Raw genomic sequence first — 24,608 nt, forward strand, 5'->3', positions numbered from 1 at the left:
TCTTTTTGTTTTTCATCACCATGAAAATGTCATCACTGTATGTTGTATAGATTTCTGGTTTTTCATACTTACGAATATGGTGTCCTCTAAATTGGACATGTATGTGTTTGATATAAGGATGCCTAGGGGGGACCCATTGCGGCACCATCTACTGGGTAAAATAGTTCACTTTTGTGGGAGTAAAACGATCTGTCTTTTGTGCATGCATTAAGCATATTCCTTATAGTCTTTCCTTGGATTTGGGGTGTGGTTACTTGCGAGTGATACATGTCATTTAGGGTTATTCTACAGCGGTATCTACTGGCACGTTAGTAAACAAACTATCAACACGCTTCCATGGAATTTCTCTTGTTGTATTTTTAGTTCGCAGGATGTCTATGAATTCCAGTGCTGATTTCAGTGTGTATTTAATCGTTACATTATAAGTATGGGGTGATTATGATTCTGGCCATCTTCTCTTTGTATTCTTGTTTATACATTACCACATACTGTTTTGTGTGTAATGATTTCTTTATTGTTTTTAAGGTCCATGGCAGCTTGCTTTAAATACTTTGTTAATATTTCACTCCATTTGTGTCCTCTCAACTTATTAGCCTCTTCTACCAGCTCTTCAATGCATCCATTTTCTTCCGCTTCCGGCCTCATCTAGACAAGGACACTGATTACCTTCCCCATCAACCTCTGCATTCTAACAGGTTTGAAGCAAATAAACAGCAGAGAATAGACAAAACATGTTAAGTATACTATTCTTCGCCAGTGCCTGAACTAGCACCACATTACGTATATTATAAATAATTCAGTAAATCAAGTGCTTAAAACATTGAAAGACTAAATGAGCTGAAAACGAATGGTGGATTTGTTATATGCAAGATTACTGAGGCATTCTATTAGTGATATGGACAAAAAAACAGATTAGGAGAGGAGGACATCCCAGTGTGGAAGAGAGAAGAATAGGAATAAGTTAAATAAAACAATATACATAAAAGATGTGTTTAATATCTATAATCTTTAGTACTGAAAGAAGATTATATCAAACAAAATCATAGCACACTCCAACTTATCAAACAATATGGCAGTGAATGTTCAGCAGTATAGCCAATCAGGATGATTTTTAGGTCGACACTTTGCAGGACATTGCTTCAGATCACGCCTTCGGAAAGATTTCATAAGTGACTTCTGGCCAATGAAAGTATCACCAAACCTCTGTGTTGGGAAAGGTTTGGAGCCCCGAAACGAGCCGCAAGTGTAAGAGTCATGTATGGTACCATTCTCTTTCACCAAATGGTATAAATGTTTCTGTAAATAAAAAATCAATCAAACCTGGGACTGATTCTCAATATATTAATTATTATGATTTTTATTATCAATTAAACAGTTCAACCAAACAACTGAATCACTTTTTGACTCTCACTGGATTTCTTTTTATAATGAAGGTGTGAGAGTGTAGATGTAAGTGAAAGTGCACGTCAGGATACAAAAGATTTATTAATTCATAATTCACTTTAGCCATAAATCTTTGCAGGCCATAAAGTAGTCCCAACCTTTGCCAGGTAGGAAAAGGGAATTAACTCTAGGCCTCTCTGTTTCTTCACAGAGGCAAAACTACAACTATGCAGATATAGACCACATGAGTATTGAATAAGTATGCATAGTTGAATGAATGATACTTTAGTACATAGATTGGTATGATATCAATAAGGTGACAATAGCGTCATCTGAAATATTTGCCGAAAACATTATCTTGAAATTTTGTTTTCTCCTGACCTCCTGTTGACCACATGGTGCTTCTCCGAGGTAAGAGTTGATTCATATGTGGGAAAGCCATGTACGTACAATGCTTCCCTTCCCCAACCCCAGAAAAAACCCACAACTGTGGGCTGGTATCCAGTATATAGGCTGGTTTCAACAGGTTGATTGAAACAATGTTGTTCTTCAATCAACCAGCGCTTGGAACATTTTCGATCACCACTGAAGAATTCTTTGTGGGCCAGATTATACTAGGGTGAGGAGGGTTTGTGTGTGTCAACCCAGATGAATGGGTAGTTTACATTCATTAACCCTCCGGGGACAAACACTTTTCTGTCTGATTGGTACATTGTTCTTGCTAGTAACAGTTTTTCTATCACCTTTCTCATTTCAGATGTCATTACCGGGCTTTTGTTTTCTAGGGAGGCATCTGCTGGTAATGTCAATTCTTCGTCATACAGAACTTCAGTCAGGGATACGTTGAACACTTCATGTGGTGGTCTCAATCCCAGCAGGGTAAATGGTAGTTCTTTTCTCGAACTGCCTCCCTGACATCTGGCAGTTAGAGAAGCTTTTAATAATCTGTGCGGCCTCTCCATGATTCTGTTTTCTTCGGAGTTGTAGGTGGCAATATGCATTATTTTGGTTCTAAGCCTCTGTCACCGGTAATGTTTGATCTTGGGAACGTTGTGCCTACTGACCCAGTCAATAAGGGCTTTAACTCAGCTTTATCCTGTTTGTTGTCGAATTGGGATTGCTTCTGCCCATCTTGCATTTCTATCTACCATTGACAGTTGTCGTTGTTGATGCTCTGACTACACATTTGCTGATTTCGTGAAAGCATGCACCAGGGGTTGGTACTTCGTCTGGACCACGAATTCTCGTCCCTGAAGCATGAATTTCCCTGTTGAATGTCCAGGATCTCTGCTCTGTGGTTGTTAGCTTCGTGCTGTAGAAAGCTAATGTGTGGCGACCATTATCAGTATCCTGCTCAAGGACAGTGCTCATCGCTATATTGCTTGCATTGATTGTCATTGTTTGTTATATAGAGAAATATTAGTATTGTTGCATTTGATATTGCTTCTTTTGCTAATTTAAATGCATCACCTTGTTCATTTCCCCAATTTAAATTTTTTTATCCTTTCAAACACTGATAGATGGGCTCATAATTTTAGCTATACAGTGGGCCTCCAAATTGGCATTCTCCAGATTTGCAGACTCACGGATTCGCGGATTTCTCTCTGGACCACATCTACCCATTATTCGTGGAAAATTTGCCTATTCGTGGTATTTTTCTATGAGAAATATCCAGAAATTCATGGTTTTTATTATCAATTTCATCATAAAATGCACTTTTTTCTTGAGTTTCACCTACCAAAATAGGCCGTTTTCAGCTTTTTTATAGGGGTTCCAACTATTCGGGGATTCTAAACATTCCCGGGGGTCTGGTACGCATCCCCCGTGAATACAGGGGGATCACTGTATTTGGGATGAATCAGTAATAATAATTTATAAGTCCTAAGAATTCTTGTACTGATTTCACCGTTGTTGGTTTGGGTGGTGTTTTATGCCATCTTGGCTCACTTTGTGTCCTAAAAAGATCACTGTTTTTTCTCCCCACTCGCACAATCAGCCCATTTTCTTCTGGTCTTTTCAGCACTTCTCTCACATGCTTAAGATGCTGTTTTAGGCTCGGGCTGGATATTAGTATATCATCCACATATATTACACAGAATGGAAGGTCCCCAAATATCTTTTCCATTAGTCTTTGGAATGTTTCCTCCAAGTTGCAGAGGCTGAAGCAGTTGTAATTAAATGTGCAAGTCTGAACAGAGTGATTATTATTGTGTCAGCTGAACAGAGTGATTATTATTGTTTTTCTATGTCTCCTTTTGCTATCGGCACATGAAAGTATCCTTTCAGCAGATAGATTTTGGTGAATATTCTTGTTCTACTCACTTCATTTGTTATGTCTATGTTTGGTAGTGGTTGTCTGTAAATCTTTGTCTTGACATTCACTTTTTGGTAATTTCCTCAGGGGCGCCATGTTTCGTTTGTATTTGGCATCATGTGTAGGTGTGATGCCGATGGGCCAGAGGCTTTCTGGCACGTTCTAGCTTCTTCCATTTCTTTGTAGACTTTTTTCATGTAGGTTAGCTTCCCTGAAACCATTTTTCTAAATTTTTAGTGGATTGGGGCACCTTCTTTTTGAATGTTTCATTCTGTGCTTCGCTGGTTTCATAAGGTCATGTTTAAAGTCATCCTTAAATACATCTTTGTATTTGTGTAGCAATTCTCTTATTTCTCCTGATGGGACATTTAGTGCAATGGGCCATATTTTCTGCTTCTTCTTGTCTGCTGCTATTGTGGTTGTACATCTGCTTGGCTGTTGAGGAGATGAATTCTTTGTGATTCTCATGACTAGAAGGTTAAGCACAGTTAGGATATTTGCCCTTAATAATGCCATTGTCATGTCAGCCGTAATGAAGGACCTGCCGTAGTCTTGTGTGTCGAATTTGACATTCATCTACCAACTTCTGCACATCGTTAGTGGTGCTTCGATGGTTGTCGACGCCTGTTGGTTGGGGGGTTGGCTGCAGTTTATCCATTCTCCTGGTCATGCTGGGATGAATGACCTGCAGGCTGTCAGTATCAACCAAAAATTCCATGTCGGATATTTCATCTTTTATGGCAGAGCATGTCTCCGTTTATCTCTCATACCTGGAAGAAAGACCACAAGGCAACCTATCTGGTCACCCCAACCCCCCACATTCGTATTAGATGGTCACATGTGCAACACTACTGTGTGTTTTTGAGAATATGCAGCCTTTGTAGCACTTTTTCACTTTTCCCAAAATCTCCAGTTCCTCTGTAATTGGTTTCCCTTATATTCTTGTCTGGGAAAATGCTTATTGTAAATAGGGCATGGATGGTTCATCTTCATTGCTGTCTCCTTCACTGTCAGGTGACTGCTCTGTGCGACATGCTGCTGATGCTGGCTGTGAGGGGTCTGTGTGCCATATGCACCTCGTCCACTATGACTAAAAATTCTTCTATGGGCATGGTGGAGGCATTTAGCATCACAGTTACTGTCTGGATGGGTAATTTGGTGAGGAGTACTTCCTTCACCAAGTCCAAGGATGACTCAGCTTCTCCACTTCTGACTGGTTGGGTGATGAGTTGCCATAGCCGCTTATACACCTGCAATGGCCTCTCGTCACCTATCAGTGTCCCCACTTGGTTCAGGAACTTTTTTCTATCTCTGGGCTAGCAGCATGCTGAGGGATGACTTCGATTCATCCTTCAGGATGTTGTAAGTTACGTAGTACTGGTGTAGTTCCTCAAGCCATGCTGCTATCTGCTCCACATTGTCCAGCAGGAATTCGAGGAAGGATGTTGTAAGTTACTGGAGTGTCTAGTTCCTCAAGCCATGCTGCTATCTGCTCAAACACATTGTCCAGCAGGAATTCGAGGAAGGATGTTGTAAGTTACTGGAGTGTCTAGTTCCTCAAGCCATGCTGCTATCTGCTCAAACACATTGTCCAGCAGGAATTCGAGGATGGCGGCTGTTTTCTGCGTCGATGAACATTGTCTCCATCCTAAAAAACAATTTTTCTAGGTGGTAGGCCATGGAGGGCGGCAATTGGATGAAGGCAGTGGCGAGGTTCTCACTGATGGCATGGGGTCACTTGCATGGTCTGTCATCTCCAATGTCACCAGTGTGAGAGTGAGATGTAAGCAAAAGTGCAGGTGCGGATACAACTGATTTATTAATCCAAAATTCACAAAAGTCATAAACCCATATGGGCCACAAGTAGGAAAAAGGGATTAACTCTGGGCCTCTCTGTTTCTTCACAGAGGCAAAAATACAACTATATAGATGTAGAACACATGAGTTTCGAATAGGTATACATAGTTGAATGGACGACATTTTGATAACTAGACTAGTGCAATATCAATTACGTGACGAAAACCTCGTCGGAAATATTCGCCAAAAACATCGTCTTGAGATTCTGTGTTTTTCTTGACCTCGTGTTGACCGTATGGTGCTTTATCCAGTGTGAAAGTTGATTCATCTGCAGGAGAGCCATGTGGATGAACACGCGTGCTTACAGAGGAATTGGCTACACTGGGTCAGAAAACTCACACTGCAGACAATATAACAGAAAAAAAATAGAAACGGATTCATTCTAATCAGAGCACAAGAGATGAACGTAGCAAGCTAATCTTGTCTTACCCTAACCCACATGGGTCATTGAAATTTATAAATCTTCCACAAAGAAAAAAAAATTAAATAAAAGTTTTGGTGTTACTGCATTATGCAACAACTTACATAAAAAAACTGTAATATCTTCTTCATTCACTGTACTCAGCACAACTGAAAGATCTGAACATGGTAAAAAAAATGAAGATATGAAACCGAAGGAAATCCATATAAACATGGGTATGTACTACAATGTGAGACTCCATCCTAATAATTCAATGTTAAGATGTGATTTGCCCAATTCTCCTAGTCGCAATGTATAAAGACATCAACTTCTGACAAATGCTTGGATCATTGGGTGTTATTTATCACATAGTATTGGAAACTTAGCGTTTGACCATCTGAAAGATAGACGAGGCCAATGGCATTCAGTGTTGCATCAGTGCACATTTTTTCATTGTCAGTTTAGAAATAAAAGAGCAATCTTCATAATGAGCATTGCGAATGTTTACACAAGAACAGAACCTAACCAGTTTAGAAACTTCTAGTACATTTTTCCCTAATTTCCGGGGTGTTACAGACAACTTCTGCAGATTAGTGGCCAGATAACAATGTTGAGTCGTAATCAAAAGCTAACAGCAAGTAATAATAACAATATGATTCTACAACCACCTCCTCCCAAGTCCCAGAAAGAGGACGTTTTCACAAACCATTAAAGTTAATAATTTCACAACATGATGCTCTGACAGACAGTAAAAATCTAATCAATGGAATCCTGACCGCAGGTGTTCTGTTGCTATTATCCACACTGAAGAGGCCAACGATGACTTGATTGTTGGCTAAGACCCTTTGCTCAATAAAGTTGGCCCCTGTATAATTATATGAAAATCTTAATATTTTTGGAGGAATAATGTTAATCACACTTCGGAAGAGTGTTGTATATATTATTTAAACTGCACATATCGAAGCTCTGCTGTTGTACTAATGCATTGTGGGTTATTGTGGATCTGAGCATGACCGGGAGAGAGATATCCACACTTTGGCTGGCCAGATGTAGCTAGACGACTTCCATTAAACCAACTTTAAGTAGCTGTATAAATCATTCATTCCTCATCTTGGCAATGAGGCAACAAGTAAAAAGGACCCGATGGAAGAGGAAAACAGTATGGTAGCATTGTTTTGAAGATTTGCTCATCTGGACAATTGCTGAGAGGAAGGCTTCAACAAATGGAGGATGCCTTGGCATCACAACAAATGAATGGTTTGCATTGGCTAATGCTTTGTGATTTGATTATATAGAGGTGTATTGTAGTTACATAGCCTATTAGGATACAGTATGCTTAAGCAACTGTGGTTTTGCTTGTGGTTTTACTTGTCTTTAGAGTTGTCATGTGGCCTACATCAGGTTATGATAGCAACATGTGTAAAAGCTACTGTGGTTTTGATTGTTCATGTAGCCTACATTTGGTTATGTTGTTTTTCTTATGAAGGTTTTGTCACATTAAGGTATTAGGCCTAGTGGCTTACAGACTGTATTACTGGCACATGGCCTACAGATTGGTTTAGTGAATATTTTAGACTTAGTGACTTACAGATTGTATTACTGGCACGTAGCCTACAGATTGGTTTAGTGAATATTTACCTTGTGCTTTATATGTAAATAATAAGCTGGTGACATTGAAGTTAGTGGATATGGCTACTCCACAAATTAAAAGTAATGGTTTTAACCCCTCCAAAATTACTTATGAATTGTGGTTGAGTTTACTGGAAGCAAATTTTGATTATATATCTATAACTGACAGTGTTAAAAAGAATGTTTTTTTGGTGTCTCTAGGTACTGAAGTGTTTGCACCAGATTTGCCACAGGAAAAATTGTTAGGTTTGCTTAAAGCACATTATGATGGTAAACCTAGCTACCACAGAAGTTTACTTGCTTTCCAGCAAGGAAGGAAAAAAGGTGGAGTTTGAAAGATTTGTATGCTGACCTGAAATCTTTGGGAAAAGGCTGTGAGTTTCAAGTTTGGTCAACGGTTTGATGCTCGATTTAGAAACCAGTTGTTTATGGCTTTAGAGCATGAAGTTTATTTTACAAATTAGCTTGCTAAAATTTATATTTAAAGTCCATGATCTCTACTCAAATTTTTGAAAGGGTTTTGAATTTAGAGATAGCTTTTGTTAATGAAAAGTCACTCCCTGTACAACAGGTGAAGTCATTTTTTAAGAAATCTGTTCCTTGTAAATACTGTGAATACCCTCATGATTGTGTGAAATGTCGTTTTAAAGATAAGGTATGCTATCAGTGCCAGAAAAATGGGCACTTGCAAGTTTGTACAGCTGTTGTAAGTAGTAGTAAAAATGATGTACAGAAAAGTGGTCATAAATCTGAAGTACATAAAAATAGGAAAAGTGTTAAAGCAATTGATGATGTAACTGTTCTGAGTGACAGGGAAGATAAACTTTTTTCAGTCACCACTGTTCATGCTGTAAAGGATGTAATTAAGGTGACAATTAGGGACCATATTGTTCCTTTTGAGGTTGATTCTGTGCTGCAGTGAAGATTGGGCTCACACTTTAGGTTTACCTACTGAAGATTGTAAGAAACATTTAAAGGCATTTAGTAATGTTAACATATATGTTTTAAGCAAAGTTTCTGTAAATGTTGCTTATAATGATCATAATGTCGGTCAGATTTTTTGTGAAGTGGAAAATAATGATTCAAATTTTTGCGGTGAAGATCTGATGGGTAAGACTGGTATGTGCTTGATAGGCATAGATAATTCATCTAAAGTAAATAAGATTGACAGAAATGTTTAGGATTTGTTTGATAAATATGAGATTGGCCCTAAGAAACTAATTGTTGGTTTGGTTGCTAAGATTCATGTGAAAGGTGATTCAGTACTTGATTTAAAAAAGAACACAAAACTGTTCTATTTCATTATACGACTATGGTTGTAGATGCTTTGCAGACTTGGGTTAAGGATGATATAATTCAATCTGTCAGTTCAGCTGAATGGACAGCTCCTATTGTTACTGTTATGAAATCTGATAACTCTGTGCGCATTTGTGATGATTTCAAGGAGTTGAATCAATGTATAGATTGTGATCAGTATCCATTACCAAAGACTGACGAATTATTAATAGAGATTGGTAAAGGAAAAATATTTCCCACTTTGGATTTGAAAAATGCTTACTTACAAATACCGGTGGATGAAGAGAGACAGAAATACTTAGTAATTAATACCTATATGGGGTTGTTTAAGTTTAAAAGGTTACCTTTTGATCTTTCTTCTTCCCCTGATATTTTTCAAAGGTTTATTAATTGTTTGTTATCAAATGTTGATGGTGTTGGTGTCCATTTAGATGGCATAATTATCAGTGGAGAAACTGAAGGGGAGCGTGATTTTAGATTTAATAACGTTTTAGATATTTTGCAAGAGCATAATATTTAGATTAATAAGAGAAAATGTTGTTAAGGTATCTTTATTAGAATATTTGGGTTATATTTCTGAAGGTGTTAGTCCTTATATCAAAAAGGTCCAAGCTATAATAGATGTTCTATCTCCCACTTCTATTGCAGAAGTTCAGTGTTTTCTTGTTATAGTTACTTATTACTGTAAGTTTGCTCATAATTTTTCTATTAAGTGTGCTCCCTTGTATGATCTGTTAAAAAAAATGCAAAATCCAAATGGAGTAAATTTCCAAACTGCTTTTGAAACTGTGAAGAAAAATTTGGCTGAAAGTCCATTGTTATGTAATTATGAAGGAGAAAGTTCATTGATTTTAGAAGTTGATGCTTCTCCCATGGGAGTTGGTGGTGTTTTGTTACAGAAAGTTGATGGAAAAGAGGTTCCTGTATATTTTGGGAGTAAAATACTTTCATCCGCTGAACGGATCTATGCTCAGATAGATCGAGGAGGTCTTGCATTAGTTTTTGTTTTAAACAGATTTAGATATTTCTTACTTGGTAGAAAGTTTGAAGCTAGGGCTAACCACACACCATTACTTGACTTCTTGGGTAAAGGACGTCAGATCCCATACCAAGCCAATGCATGTACCCAGCACTGGGCTTTGCTGTTATCTCAGTATGCTTTCGACCTTGTCTATAAGGCAGGCAGAGAGAATGTAGTTGCCGATGCCTTTAATGGATTACCTATTAAGGATGATACTGAGTTTCATACACCTGCAGACTACATTGAGCAGTTTGAAGCAGTAGATTTTGACAATATTTCTTTTTAAGTAATACAGAAATGTACTGGAAAGGATGAAGTTTTAAATAAAATCCTTCAGTGTATTAAATTTGGTTGGTCTAAAGGGGATCCAGGATTGTCTGAGTATGGCACCGTGAAGGCTGATCTCAGTTTATACGATGATGTAGTACTGTATAGAAACAGAATTGTCATACCCACCCTATTGAGGTGTAAAGTGTTGGATCGGTTACCTAGCAGTCATAATGGTATTAATGGAGAAACAAATCCACAGTTATGTAAATGTACATATATTTAAATTTAAAACTTTAAGGATAGCTTTCAGGAACTGAACAGATTCCCGAAAGATATCCTTGAAGTTTTAAGTTTAAATAATGTTCATTTACATAACTGTGTATTTGTTTCGCCATTTGAAGACTCGTGCTACTATGAGGATTTTTTAATGGTATTAATGTCATGAAAGCAGAAGCTAGGAATTAGGTTTGGTGTCTAAAGATTGATCAAGATATTGCAGAGGTTACAAAGAGTTGTCATGTTTGTTATACTAATTACCATCCAAATCAAGCTCCTGTTCCTTCTTGACCTTCACCTGGTAAAGCGTGGTCTAGATTCCATATAGATTATGCTGGACCGGTGGATAATAAGTATCTTCTTGTGATTGTAGATGCTTATACTAAGTTTATGGATGTCCATGTTACCTCCTCAACAACATCAAGTGTTACTATTGAGTTGCATAGGAAAACCTTTTCTAATTTTGGTATTCCAGATGAGATTGTGTCTGATAATGCTCCATATTTTGTTTCAAAGGAGATTAAGTATATAAGAAAAATGGTGTTAGTCTTATAACTTCTGCACCATTTAACCCTTCGTCACATGGGTAAGCTGAGCAAACTGTGGGGATCTTTAAACACTTGCTTTGTAGACTCTTGTTCAATTATAGAAGTAGTTCACATTCTAGTACTGGAAAGTCACCTGCTGAACTATTGTTTGGTCATCCCTTTGAAATAACCATTGAATTGGTTAAGGTCCATTCTAGAAAAACAGAGTTCTGGAAGTTTTGTCAAAGAAATTGTTCTCTCAGCGAACTCCTAAGTATAACGTTGGAGATGCAGTGTTTCCAAAAAAAATTTGGAAAAGGAGATCCCTGGGTTGAATGGAAAATCTCAGAAGTTTTAGGGGTAGAAAAGTATCTTGTGCTAGTTCATAATTTTGGAAATATGTTAGAGACACCATGACCAATTAATGCCTAGATCTACTAGCGTAGATGGAGCTTATAACAATAATATATCTGCAGCCTCAGAAGGTTGTGCAGAATCTTTGATGTTTCATGTAATGTTCAAATAAATGAGTGATGAATCATGTGTACCCCATACTCCAGTTTTAAGGAGATCCAGCAGAGGATACTATACCCTTTCAAACACATCTAAAGATTTTTGCACAGCTACTCCATGTGAAATTATTAAGTCGTTTAAATGAAAACCAGAACTAATGTAAAATTACAAAATGATAATGTATGAGTAAGATCTGTAATAACTTCAGTTTCAGGAACTGCGTTAATTTTTTTTTTAATCTATCAATGAGTGACTTAAAAAATTAATGAGGAATTAACACTTGCCTTAATGCTTGCCAGAAACAGTATTTACAATTCTTCTCATTCATACTTACACCAACTTCCCCTTGGTCAGAACGGGTTGATTTAGCCAGTCGGAAGATGGTTTTAGTTATAGCAAGAACTTCTTCATGTCGCCAGTCATTGCACCCACCCCACATACCACCCAGGATAGGAACCCCGTGCCAGGGATGATCCCGCATGACGTGGAAACACTGGAAAGACAAGCAAAGATTCATCAATACATTTGTCAGTGCGGCATCTCATCATCAGAGGCCATTGACGCCAGCGTTGCCTTTTTTATGCATACCATGAAAACAGGAGATACAGACCTGCGGACAATCAAATACTGTGAGAAATGAGAGGAAACCGAACTGATAATTAGATTTAATACGAATGTGTGTATGTGTGTGTGTGTGTGTGTGTGAGGCTGCAATGGATTTACCTTCTTACAGGAATCAAGAGAATTAATAAATGAAATTACGTTGTCTGAAACAGATAGGATATGATACTTTTTGTATGATGTATTAATAATTATAATAAAGGGTAAAACTTGGTAATAACCTTCCATATTTCATTAAACACTTCCTGATTGAAAATTGGATAATGAAAATAATGAGGTAAATATGCTTTAGGGTTTTAAAGAAGACTGAAATAATTCTTGACTATATAACTGAAATAGTATTGTGAATTATAATATGAACACCATTTTGAATATAATTCAATAACTTGTAAGTACATAGTTTGATTTTGCTGTACTGTGGAGAGGATGACAAAATGTCAGTTCAGGAGATCGAAAAAGCGAGCGTGTCGGAACATTTTATCTTCCTCTCCACAGTGCAACAAAACCAAGCTGTGTACTTGCAAGTAAATGAATTATATTCATAATGGTGTTCATATTAATATGTTTGTTTGTTTTTTTCTGTTTTTTTTTGCCGGCCACATGTGTTTTTTTTGTTTTGTTTTTTTTACTGGGGCTGGACAAGGGCATCCAGAAAGGTAGGTGGGGCCGAGCATCTGAAATAGTATTGTGAAAAGAATTCATGAACTTGCAAGTCCATAGTTTGGTTTTGCAGCACTGTGGAGAGGATGACAAAATGTCTGTTCAGGAGATCAAAAAAAGCGAGTGTGTCGGAACATATTTTATTGTTGTCACCGTTAGTTTGGACAGAGACATAGCGGGACTTCGTATTGTACGATGCATCACTTTTTGGATGGCGTGGTGTTGAACAGTCAAAGACTGCTGTCTCAGTCTGTGATCAAGGTCATAGAGGTCACGTGTGTTTGTACATGGGCGGAAGTAGGTACACTTCCGAGCTGGTTTTAGTCAGATGAAGGATAACTGGGCACTGAGAGGCTGCATTCGGCATGTACTGGTCTTATTTCTTTTAGTGTTTGTTTACTGCTGGAATGGGTAAGCATACTCACATTTATGCCGGGATATATTTTAAACATTTGTTTCAGAGATGTTATATGTTATGTTTTATTCCAGGAAAATTCATTGGTATTATTTTGATTTCATTTTGTAATTTATTTATGTGGGATTGCTTTTTTTTTTTTCGGGTACAGCAGACCCCTACGGGATACACCACCACGGTTTACAAGAAACCCACAAACCCGGGTCTATGCCTTAATGGGTCCAGCGAGTGCCCTGACAGGTATAAAAGATCGGTGGTAGATGCCTTCGTCCGCCGCGCCCTTACACACTGTTCCACATGGAGAGAAACCACCAGGGAGATCGAAAGGTCTACACAAGTTCTCATTAATAATAACTTTTCAAATCGTATGGTCGAACGCCAAACGAGGGACTCCATAAATAAATGGCACCAAGAAAGAACGACCGTAACTAACGACCAAAGTGGAGCTATAAAAATATTTTATAAAAATCATATGCACCACAAATATTTGGAAGATGAAAAGGCTATAAGGAAAATAATCAGTGAAAATGTCTCCCCCACTACAGAAAGTGATAAAATTAGCCTCATAATTTATTACAAAAGCATGAAAACCAGCCAGCTGCTTCTTAGAAACAACCCGGCGCCCCCAGAAACGTCTTTGAAGAGAAGGAGTGTCATCTATGAATTCACATGCTCGGTGGATGGATGCCACCATTCTTATATCGGGATGACCACTACCAGACTCTCCAAGCGTCTCTCGTGTCATCTTCAAGAAGGGGCCATTTTCATTCACTATAGAGAAAAACATAACAGGAGACCAGAAAGAGCTGAGCTTATAAAGAACATAGAAATTATTGACCATGCACCGGACCGAAAACGCCTACGTTATCTTGAAGCATTACGCATATTAGAGAAAAAACCGACTATCAACACGGTAAAAGAAACAGAGTTTCTTCCCACCATCATAAGAAGAAATGGCGCAAGAAACCAACCGACTACGTATACCGACACGAGAGAGAGAGAGAGAGATCGAGGGGGGAGAGAGAGAGAGACGAGAGACGAGAAGAGATTGAGGAGAGAGAGAGAGATCGAGGGGGGAGAGACAGAGAGGAGAGGAGAGAGAGAAGAGCGAAGAGAAAGAGAGAGAGAGGAGCAAACAGAGAGAGAAAGAGAGAGACGAGGAGCACAGAAGAGAGGAAAGAGAAAGAGAGAGAGAGGGGAGGGCGGAAAGAGAAGAGAGAGGACAGGCAGAGAAGAAAGAGAGAGCGTGAGAAGGAGCGAACGAGAGAGAGAGAGAGAGAGAGAGAGGAACTTGCAGAAAGAGAAAGAGAGAGAGCAAGAGAGAGAGAAAGAGTGGAAGAAGTAGAGAGAGAAAGCAGGAGAGAACGAGCGGAAGATATATCAACCCCAACCAACACCCAACCGACGCTAATAACCCCGTCCAAACTACGTAGGTCTGAACGCCTCAGGGGGAGATTTCGTTACCATCCAACGACCAATTAAAATCCGTTCCCACCGACCCGCCCACCGATTGTTCACGACCTTGCATGCTATAAATACTTGTAAAACGTATCTTATTATTATTATTATTATTATGTATTATTATTATTTTTATTTTTATTATTATTATTATTATTCTTCTTATTATGATTATTATTATTATTATTATTATTATTATTATTATTATTATTATGAATTATTTTCTATCTCATATACGTGTCAAACGTATGTTGGGCCTTTTGAGCGGGAGAGTGAGGTGCTTCCCACCAGGTCACAGAAGCCATGGACCTAAGTACGTCCACAGTACATGAGGAGTTACCGAGGCAGGTTGAACATCGCACTCCAGAGGCAAGCTACAGACCTTGGTGATAATGTTGTATTTGAAGTACACGAATGTGATTATCATGTTCTTAATGTAGAAATAAATTTGATCATACATCTACATCGTTTCTCACGCAAGAGATCTTAGATGTACAACAATATTTCTATATTTTACAAGTTATTTCTTATTATTATGATCAGAAAGGATCTAACGATATTATTTGGGAAGAAACATAAGGTTGTTAAGCAAACTTTCAAAGAATAGAATACCCAGAAATATGAAAACAGAAAAAGTAAAAAAAAAAATTGAAAATGAGAGAGCACTGAGGCCGAAAACCTCTGCCTATGCAGCGCAATCCATCTGCCAAAGGTCCAATTAGCCAAAAAGATACATTCCTATCATAATAAGACTCTAATTAAGAGGCAAACCTAAGGGAAAATTTTCTTAAAGTTCCGAAAATAGCCTTTCAAGGAATCAAAGACCGGACTGTGGGCAAAAATATAGGGGTCAATGAATCAGCAACAAAAGCCTGGTTGATTTGTATATCGGTTTCATTTGTCATTTCCGCCCTTTTCTAAGTAATTCATCTGATTTCATTTTGATTTGTAATGCAAATACTTCTTCCACAAACTTTGTGAAGGGCAGGTCAATTTGTACTGAGTGTTGTTAAATGAAACAGAACAATTATTACGAATTTTTAAAAATATTTCTTACCACTGATGCTTCGGTCAAGGGCACAAGATAAGTGACATTTCATTTTGACCTAAAGACTATCAGCATTCACAAAGGAAATTAAAAGCAAAAAAGATGCATGGATATGATTGTCTTCCAACAAACACCTGGACTGCCTTTCCTGGTGCCAAGTGCATTGTGGACTTTCTAAAAAGAAGGGTGGAGATGACTAAGACCAGATCCAAAACAAACAAAAAAACTAGCCAACATTGTGAAGAAGTGGCCATACTGGTTAAACAGAATGCTACCCAACCACATGGACTCGGCATATACCACCATAAACTCAGGAAAGTTGCCAGGAACCGCATCCTCAGATGTAGACGGAGAAAAAGTGTGCAGTGACTATTCGAAGATGTAGAAATGGCTTCCTTATGATTCCCGATTCAGTAGATTTTACATCCCCAACCTTGCCTCCTGCAGGAGGTTCATGATGGACACAGTCTGATTAATTCAGAAGAAAATGCCAACAGACGCCAGACACCCAGCTGCGCCTGGTGGCCAACAACAGCAGCCTCATACCACCATAAGGCACTGGAACCCTTACTGTTTCACCAAACGGGAAAGAAAATGTTGGTGGGAATGCATCAACTCCAACATCCAAATGGCCCTGTTCAGTGCAGATTTCCTTAAACACTCGGGGCATATGTGGATATCAAAAGCTTCTGCCTTCTGGCCCTCTTCTCATTTCAGATGGAACCACTCTCCACAAGTCCAAAGCAGCCGCCCATTTCATCAGTAGGACTCCACAGGGTAAACAAAAAGGTTGTAATTCTATATTGAAGGTTAGCAGTTACCTGAAAATGCCACAAAGCAGTGAAACATATCGAATAAAAAACAATAAATTAAAGAAAGCCTTAGAATAAAACAATAAAATACAAAGATTGATAAGGAAAACTTATTGATACCACTAAAATAATTGCCTTCATATACATTTATATCTGTATGTATGTATGTATGTATGTATGTATGTATGTCTGGGGGCTCCCTCTGTATTCTGTTCTTTAGATTTTGTACAACTTATTTCCCTTCATGTAAATTCACTACTTTATTGCCTAAGACGATTTGAAAAATTCATGCAGATACTAACAGTGCCATCTAAAATCCACTCTTGAACAGCATCCACTTCTCTCTGATATATGGGAGAGTCAGTGTCTCGGATTATGAATCTATCGACGAATTTGTCTCCCAGTGGTCCAAACCTCCAAGCCCGTCCGGTCGAGTTGGTGACATTTCCTAAAACTGGAATGAAACTCAAAAATTATATGATTGCCATAAAAATGATTAAATAACAGTTACTGTTTAAAATGGGCATAACTTCAGATGAAACGTGAAAATGAATTATACCTACAGGTGAATAAAAGTTTATTTAATATAATTTCCTTATGTGGAAAACAATAACGAGTCAAAAGAAATATGGTAAAATATGAATGGATATCATACGTAAATACAGATAAAACTATCAAAAATAAAACTGTCATTTGTATAAAAACTTTCCTATTCTAAAAAATTTTCTGAGAAATAAGAACACATGCTAAAGTCTGGTCTTTTATATTTTAGATAACTTCATGCCTATCAATTTCATTTCTCTCTGTTCCTTACAATCATCAAACTCCGATGTTCACTGCTGCACTAAAAAGGGTTACCATTTTACTATTTAAGTCACTCTTATTACAGTAGCCAGCTCATGTGGTCTTGCCTTGATTGCTATTGCCTCCAAAAAGATACTGACGTCAAGATAATAGTCACCTCTGATCTTACATGCAATAAAAGCTAAGAGGGGATGAGTGGTCATTCATTACCTCCGACAAGGAGGTTATGTTTCTCTTTTGCTTTGTTTTCTGTCTACCTGTCTGATGTGGATGAGAGTGATCATGAGGGGTCTGGAGGCTGGCAGACACAAACAAGCAGAAAAAAGAGAAGAGCCTCTCGTTTGGCTGCTGGACCAGAGCCTAACATTCGTGTTTCACCTCGCCCAAAACCTGAGAAGAGATGTCACATAGCAATTCACAATCTGCACTCATCAGTGACGCTAGACACCATAGTTTCTTACGGGCTCTGACCCCATAATCTTCGACGAACTCCCATGGAAAAGTAAACATAAAGTGGCTTACAGGATTACCTGCCTATTTCAACACCTCGAGGTTTTTAAAGGTAAATATTTCGGACTTAATATAATAGTCTCAAGATATAACCTAATCCGGTACCAACCCCACCCCCACCCACCCCCCCAGGGGAACTTACTGACACCCCAAGCAGGGTCATTTCCACTGCAAGTGGCAGCCAACCTCCCACGGCAAGTGACAGCCCACACCCCCTGGCTAAGCCCCCATCCACCCAAATGATCAGCACTTTCATCTCCCATCTTCATGAGTAGCCATGGATGCAATAGATATAACCTCTTGGAATATTTTCGGCCTCAAGTGGAACATTCCTCTTCTAAACATGTTCTGCAAAAACTTCAAAGGCATCATTGCATTGCAAGAAATACTCCTATGGCCCCATGACCTAATCATCTGCGATTCAATACATGAAGACTTCAGAGCCTTCTCGACTTCATCGATGCAAGTTACAGATCAAAGCGGAGCCAGTCGCCCGCAAGGGGGCCTTTCTTTCCTGTGGCATAAATCATTAGACAATATGATAAATGTTATGACCTACAGGAGTGACCTCATTAGTGGGTAGGAAGGCAAGTCCATCCAACATACCGCAGAAAAGCTGGAACCCCTGGTTTGAATGGTAATGTTGTGTAAGACCAATCCCTTGAATTTTATGCCAAGTGCTCTGTGTAAGGTGGTAAAACATCCCTTGCTATCCAATTCTCTACCCTAAAACAGCTTCTTTGAAGTCGCTCACAACCGTCTGTACTTGAAGGATAAATCCTGACTCCGAGTTACAGTCGATGATAACATCAAACAACTCTGAGTACACTGCTCTTGACTACTGTAGCAGAGCCTAGACACATGAAACATAACTATCACTGAATGAAACTCGAGCTCATAAATCTGAGTGAACTGTGGTGGGGCCATCTTGAAGTTACCATCCATGTGGATAGATTATCTCTGCAGCTGCTAGATGAATGAGGTCCTCTTTTGTTGCAAAGGCAATGAATGATATGAGAGTTTGCTTCTGGCCCGTTGTCATAAAGGAGGAATTGCTGAGGGTTGGGTCCTAGAGTTTTCAGGGACTGCTGGTGTGCACCGTTGATACCGGAGGGATTGCTTGATCTCTTCACATGGAAACTGCTTCTGAACATCATGGTCTTGACTGGCAACTGCTTGGGCAAAGATTTGGATGGTTTGTCCAGGGAGGTGGCTGCTTGTTGCTTCATGTTACGACACATAGCATAGGTCACGCTGGTTTGGTCAGAAGTGCGGTTGTGAGGTGGCCCTGCCTGTGGATTATCAAACTGGTGTGTAGTGCTTAGACTCCTCTACAATTTCTGCTCCCTTTCTCTGAACATTTCCACCAATTTTTTCTTTTCGGGCACACGAACGAGAATACATGTATCCTTCAAAACAAATCTTGGCAGCTGCTCATATGAAGTAGCCTTGGATTCTGTTCTGTAAAACTCTGAAACTGTAAGCATATTATTTTTTAGCAAAACTCTGAATAAGCAATTCATTTGGATAATAGCATAGCTACCTACAGCACAAGCTGAAATGTTTGTTGAGACTTAACAAGGGTTATTAGATAATATAACCCTTGTTAAGTAATAGGTAATAGGCAGTACTGAGTGAGTGGCTGGAGTTACCACTCAGTCGATAACTACTAAATCACTTTTATAGATTCCAATTAAGAGTGGAATCTCCTCTCTCCTTCCTTCAGTTAGATTTATATATTTTTGTCCGGTGGATTTTATCAATATTTTTAACCTTGTTTTTCTTTTTCCTTTGTGTTAGAAGCAGGGCACAAATTGTTATTAAATGAGATGTGAAAACCCTGTGTTACTTTTTATCTTGTTACTTTCTTTCTTATTGCGTTTTTTTTTCTTTCCGTTACATTTTTTCTTGTTACTTTTTTTCCTGATACTGTCTATCCTAGATTCAACTCACATGCATTGTGGGGCTAATATTCTGATAATTCTTTTCCGGTAGGAATGTTGGAGCCCAGGATTGAGAGCTACTGCCAAGAGAGTAGTGGGGAGATGTAGGGCATGTGTGTCAGCCTTCAGACCACTTCTCCAACAACCACCACTTTCACCCCTCCCAACCGATGGAGCACTCATGATGAATCTAGGATAGGGCATATTGCCCTGATAAATGCTGCAAAGCTAATTTACCGATCTTTAAAGACTGCTTATAAAATAACCATTATGTTGTTGCCATATCTATAAAACTTTACGGCTTACTGTAGAGAAATATACCAGCAAAATTAAAATCTCTATTTCTGCATGAAGTACTAATATAGTATATAGTAGTAAATTTATTTGACCAGTCTTAGACGGACATCTGCGAGAAAGTACGTTTTAAAGTGTCACAAAAAGCGCACAGATCTGCATGGTCCTGGCTACTTTAGCGCAACTGTTTTTTTTCCAGATTCCTTTCAGGTATATTGGGATCGTGCTAGTGTTCCTGCATTATGGGTACAATTTCCACTGGCATATCCCATATTCTTCTTATTTCTAGTTCCAGGTCTTGATACTTATCCATTTTTTCCTTTTCTTTCTCTTCAACTTTGGCGTCCCATGGTATTGCGACATCAATGAGTGATACTTTCTCCTTGATTTTGTCAATCAATGTCATGTTTGGTCTATTTGTACGTATCACCCTATCAGTTCTGATACCATAGTCCCAGAGGATCTTTGCCTGATCGTTTTCTATCACTCCCTCAGGTTGGTGCTTGTACTACTTATTACTGCAAGGTAGCTGGTGTTTCTGGCACAGACTCCAGTGGAGGGCTTTTGTCACTGAATCATGCCTCTTTTTGTACTGGTTCTGTGTAAGTGCCGGACATTCGCTTGCTATGTGGTTTATGGTCTCATTTTTTGTATTGCACTTCCTACATATGGGAGAGATGTTATTTCCATCTATCGTTCTTTGAACATATCTGGTTCTTAGGGGCTGATCTTCTGCCGCTGGTATCATTCCTTGAGTTTCCTTCTTGAGCTCTCCCCTCAGTAGTCATTGCCATATTTCATCACTGGCTAGTTCTTTAGTCTGTCGCATGTATTGTCCGTGCATTGATTGGTTATGCCATTCCTCTGTTCTGTTTGTCATTCTCCTGTCTGTATATTTCTGGGCCTTTGTCTACTTTTATCGGTCCTTCTTCCCATATACTCTTGAGCCACTCTTCTTCACAGGTTTTCAGATATTGCCCCAGTGCTTTGTTTTTTTATCTTGATGCATTCCTCTATGCTTAGTATTCCTCTCCCTCCTTCCTTTCATGTTATGTATAGTCTGTCCATATTTGCTCTTGGGTGTAGTGCCTTGAGTATTGTCATATGTTTCCTATTTTTCTGGTCTACGCTGCGAAGTACTGCCTTCGTCCATTCCCCTATTCCTGCACTGTATCTGATTACTGGTACTGCCCATGTGTTTATGGCTTTTATCATATTTCCGGTGTTGAGTTTTGACTTGAGTATCACCTTGAGTCTCTGCATATATTCTTTCCTGATCGTGTCCTTCATCTCTTGGTGTTTTATATCCCCCTCCTTCCATTATTCCCAGGTATCTGTATCCTATTTCATCTACGTGTTTGATGTTGCTCCCATCTGGTAGCTTTATCCCTTCAGTCCTTGTTACTTTGCCGTTTTGTATGTTGACTAAGGCACATTTTTCTATTCCAAACTCCATCCTGATGTCCCCAGATACAATCCTTACAGTCTGGATTAGGGTGTCTATTTCCTTGATGTCCTTACCATACAGCTTGATGCCGTCCATGAACATCAGATGGTTAATTCTGTTGCCTCTTTTCTTGAGTTGGTACCCAGCATCCATCTTCTACAGTACTTTTGTTATGGGAATCCTGGCTGCTATGAAGAGTAGTGGGGACAGTAAGTTGCCCTGGAAGATCCCTCTCCTGATTTTAACCTGTGCTAGTCTTATTCCAGAGCTTGTAAGTATTGTATTCCAGTTGCGCATTGTATTTTTGATGGTTTTTTCCTCTGCCCCATATATTTTCAGCCATTCTATTAGCCATGCATGTGGTATCATGTCAAAGGCTTTCTTATAGTCAATCAATGCCATGCTTAGTTTGGTCTATCAGGAGCTGGTCTTTTGTGCCCCACACTTCCTTCTGCAGCCTTTCTGTTGCTGGGGGATGGAATTTGTATCCTCTTGGTAATTGTATAGCCTTTCACTGATGATGCCTGTTAGTAACTTCCACATTATTGGTAGGCAGGTGATAGGCCTGTAATTACTGGCTATATTCCCCCTTTGTCAGTTATTTGTGAATTGTATAGGCCCATATTTAATAGCTGTATATTCTGTGAATAGAATGAAATGAGTCTGAGACAAGCAAAATCCTTTTTAATGTCTTTTACCATTAAAGTATAACCATAACTTTGAGGAAAAATGTAACAAAATTAATTTTTTCTATTATTTCATATTATTATGTGTATTGATTGCTATTAAAGGAAATTCACAAAAGGTAAACAAAGGTCTTACTTTTCTTGTTCAATGCAGTCCACACAGACTGGATTTATGTGGCAGGGACACAGAATGTCCACAGTTGTTGCATCTGTGCCTTGATTTTCGGTCCTCTTTTGTGCATAACACCATGGGTGCTTTGCTGTCTGCTATTACAGGATACTCTGAAGCAGCTGCAGAGCTATGTGAAGGGAGATCTCTAACTCCAGCTATGTGGTAGATTTGAGGGATCTTGAGAGGTGGGGGTTGCTGAGGAGCTGTTCTGCCTAGGGCTGGATGAGGGTCATTGCCAGCTACTTGATGTAACTATGGTGCTCCCATCTGTCGACAGGCCTTTTTTCAAGGTTATTAGAATAAATGACCAGTAGTTGATGACCATGGAATTCAACATACCACAAAAAAACACACATAGCCACCACTTGGTCCTCCTTCCACTTGAATACAATGCGCACATCATATCAAAACAATTGACTCCTCCCTTATTTCTGTTATGCAAATTAACCTGCCAAAAATAATTAGATTATTGTTTGATAATTAGTTAAAAAATAACTAAATATAATAGCTAGATGTACATGAAAACACAACAAAAAGAGGTAATCACATGTATTTTACTATACTATTTCATACTATGGTAAAATACTTTTTATTACAGTAAAACTGTCATGGGGTAAATTGTTTCGCTGGGTTGTATGACTGGTTTTATGTCAATAGCCACTAGTCGGTGTGTGGATTTGGGTATTGGGTCCATGATTGTTCTTGAGAGCGATTGGTGGTATTTAGCAGAGACAAATGCCAGGTCCAGATTGCATCCCCTCATCCATTGTGCACTCTGAAATGTGGTGTCATCTTTTGCATCATATAAGATTGTAAGGTGATTAGCAAGGGCCCATTCCTCCACTGCCTCACCATCGTGGTTGGTGCTATCATAATCCCATACAGTGTTGTTGCTATTGGAGTCCCCAACCACAAAACAGGGCTTATTGTCAGAGATGTTGGTCTGGGGCCATGAGAAAGGAGTAGGATGGGGTTTGTAGACTGAAATGATGTTTAGGTGTTCAGCTTCCACTTGTAGAATCTCCAGCCCATCCTAGGATATGTCTCTACTTTGCCAGGTATTTTATGCAGTCTATTTCTACAGTAACATTGTCGTGGGGTAAATTATACCCTTGCTATTTAGTACAGTAACACTGCTGTAGGGTAAATTTCTTCCAGCTCCCCATCTCCAGGGCAACATGGGCATGTAAAATGAACAAAACTGCCATTCATTGCAAAACCATTCATAAACATGAAGTTCCTGGGAACACCAGCCCTCTTGGGACATATATAGGCTTTTTAGTAGAAGAAAAAAAAAATTGGGGGGAGGGTAAAATATACCCCACAACAGTGTCTTAAGGAGGTGAGTTCATAATATAGACCTGCATCAAATTTATCATTTACATAAAAGAAAAAATTATGAAATACGCGATCCTAGAACAATCAATGGCTTACCTAAATATCACAAGTGTTTTTCCTGATTGTCAGTCTGTATACAGACCACAGAGACCACTTTATGTTTAGTGGTAAATGACCTATTGGAAATGATGGATACAGTTAAGTGTGGTATTTTTGGTGGTCTTGGATTTTAGCCCTGCCTTTGACAGAGTTGTAGTACATGATTTATTTTTAGATGATCTCCAATCCATTGGAGTTGTGGATCATGCACTTGAACTTTTGAAGGCCTATTTGAAGGATAGATGATATTGATTACAGATTGGAAAGGCCACGTCATTGTATGAACCTTTGATGAGACGAGTTCCTCAGGGAAGTTTATCTGGCCCTGTCCTATTTTGTGTCTATACAATTAGTTTGTCTAATATACTACATAATCTTGAAGTAGAATATAATTTATATGCCGATGACACAATTCTATTTCACTGTTACAAATATTAAGGATACCAATAGAAAATTAAATAAGTTCTATCGAATATTAAGCAATGGATGACTTTGAAACAGTTGAAATTGAACGAAAATAAAACTGAGCTTATGATAGTCAGTAAGGAGAGTTTCTTAAGGAGTCTGGGTGTTAATCAGGTGTGTATTATTGAAAATTAATTCGAGACAACTGATAGGGTCGGTGATCTCGGGGTGTAGCTACGTGGAATGTAGCTTGTCACTCAGTATACAAATTAATAATGTAGTGAAAGCTGGGGGATCACATCATAAGAATATAGCCTTAGTGAGGAAATATCTTGATGAGAGTTCTGTTAAGAATCTTATTATCACCTGTGTTATAAACCATATAGATTATTGCCTTGCACAGCTGTATT

At 38.7% G+C, this 24,608-nt stretch overlaps 1 protein-coding gene across 1 annotated transcript in view; it reads right to left on the reverse strand.

The window, feature by feature from the left end:
* Positions 1 to 978: 978 nt before the first annotated feature.
* LOC135198199 (uncharacterized) overlaps positions 979 to 24,608 on the reverse strand; it is a 73,749-nt gene continuing 50,119 nt past the window's right edge. The window contains exons 3-5 of the mRNA XM_064225777.1: positions 16,803 to 16,954; positions 11,821 to 11,979; positions 979 to 1,296 (exon numbers count right to left, since the gene is read on the reverse strand). Of these exons, the coding sequence (XP_064081847.1) occupies positions 1,084 to 1,296; positions 11,821 to 11,979; positions 16,803 to 16,954 (524 nt within the window). The 3' untranslated portion in view covers positions 979 to 1,083. The remainder of the gene's footprint in view (positions 1,297 to 11,820; positions 11,980 to 16,802; positions 16,955 to 24,608) is intronic.

This window comes from Macrobrachium nipponense, chromosome 21, assembly GCF_015104395.2.
Source record: "Macrobrachium nipponense isolate FS-2020 chromosome 21, ASM1510439v2, whole genome shotgun sequence".
NCBI classification, from domain to species: domain Eukaryota; kingdom Metazoa; phylum Arthropoda; class Malacostraca; order Decapoda; family Palaemonidae; genus Macrobrachium; species Macrobrachium nipponense.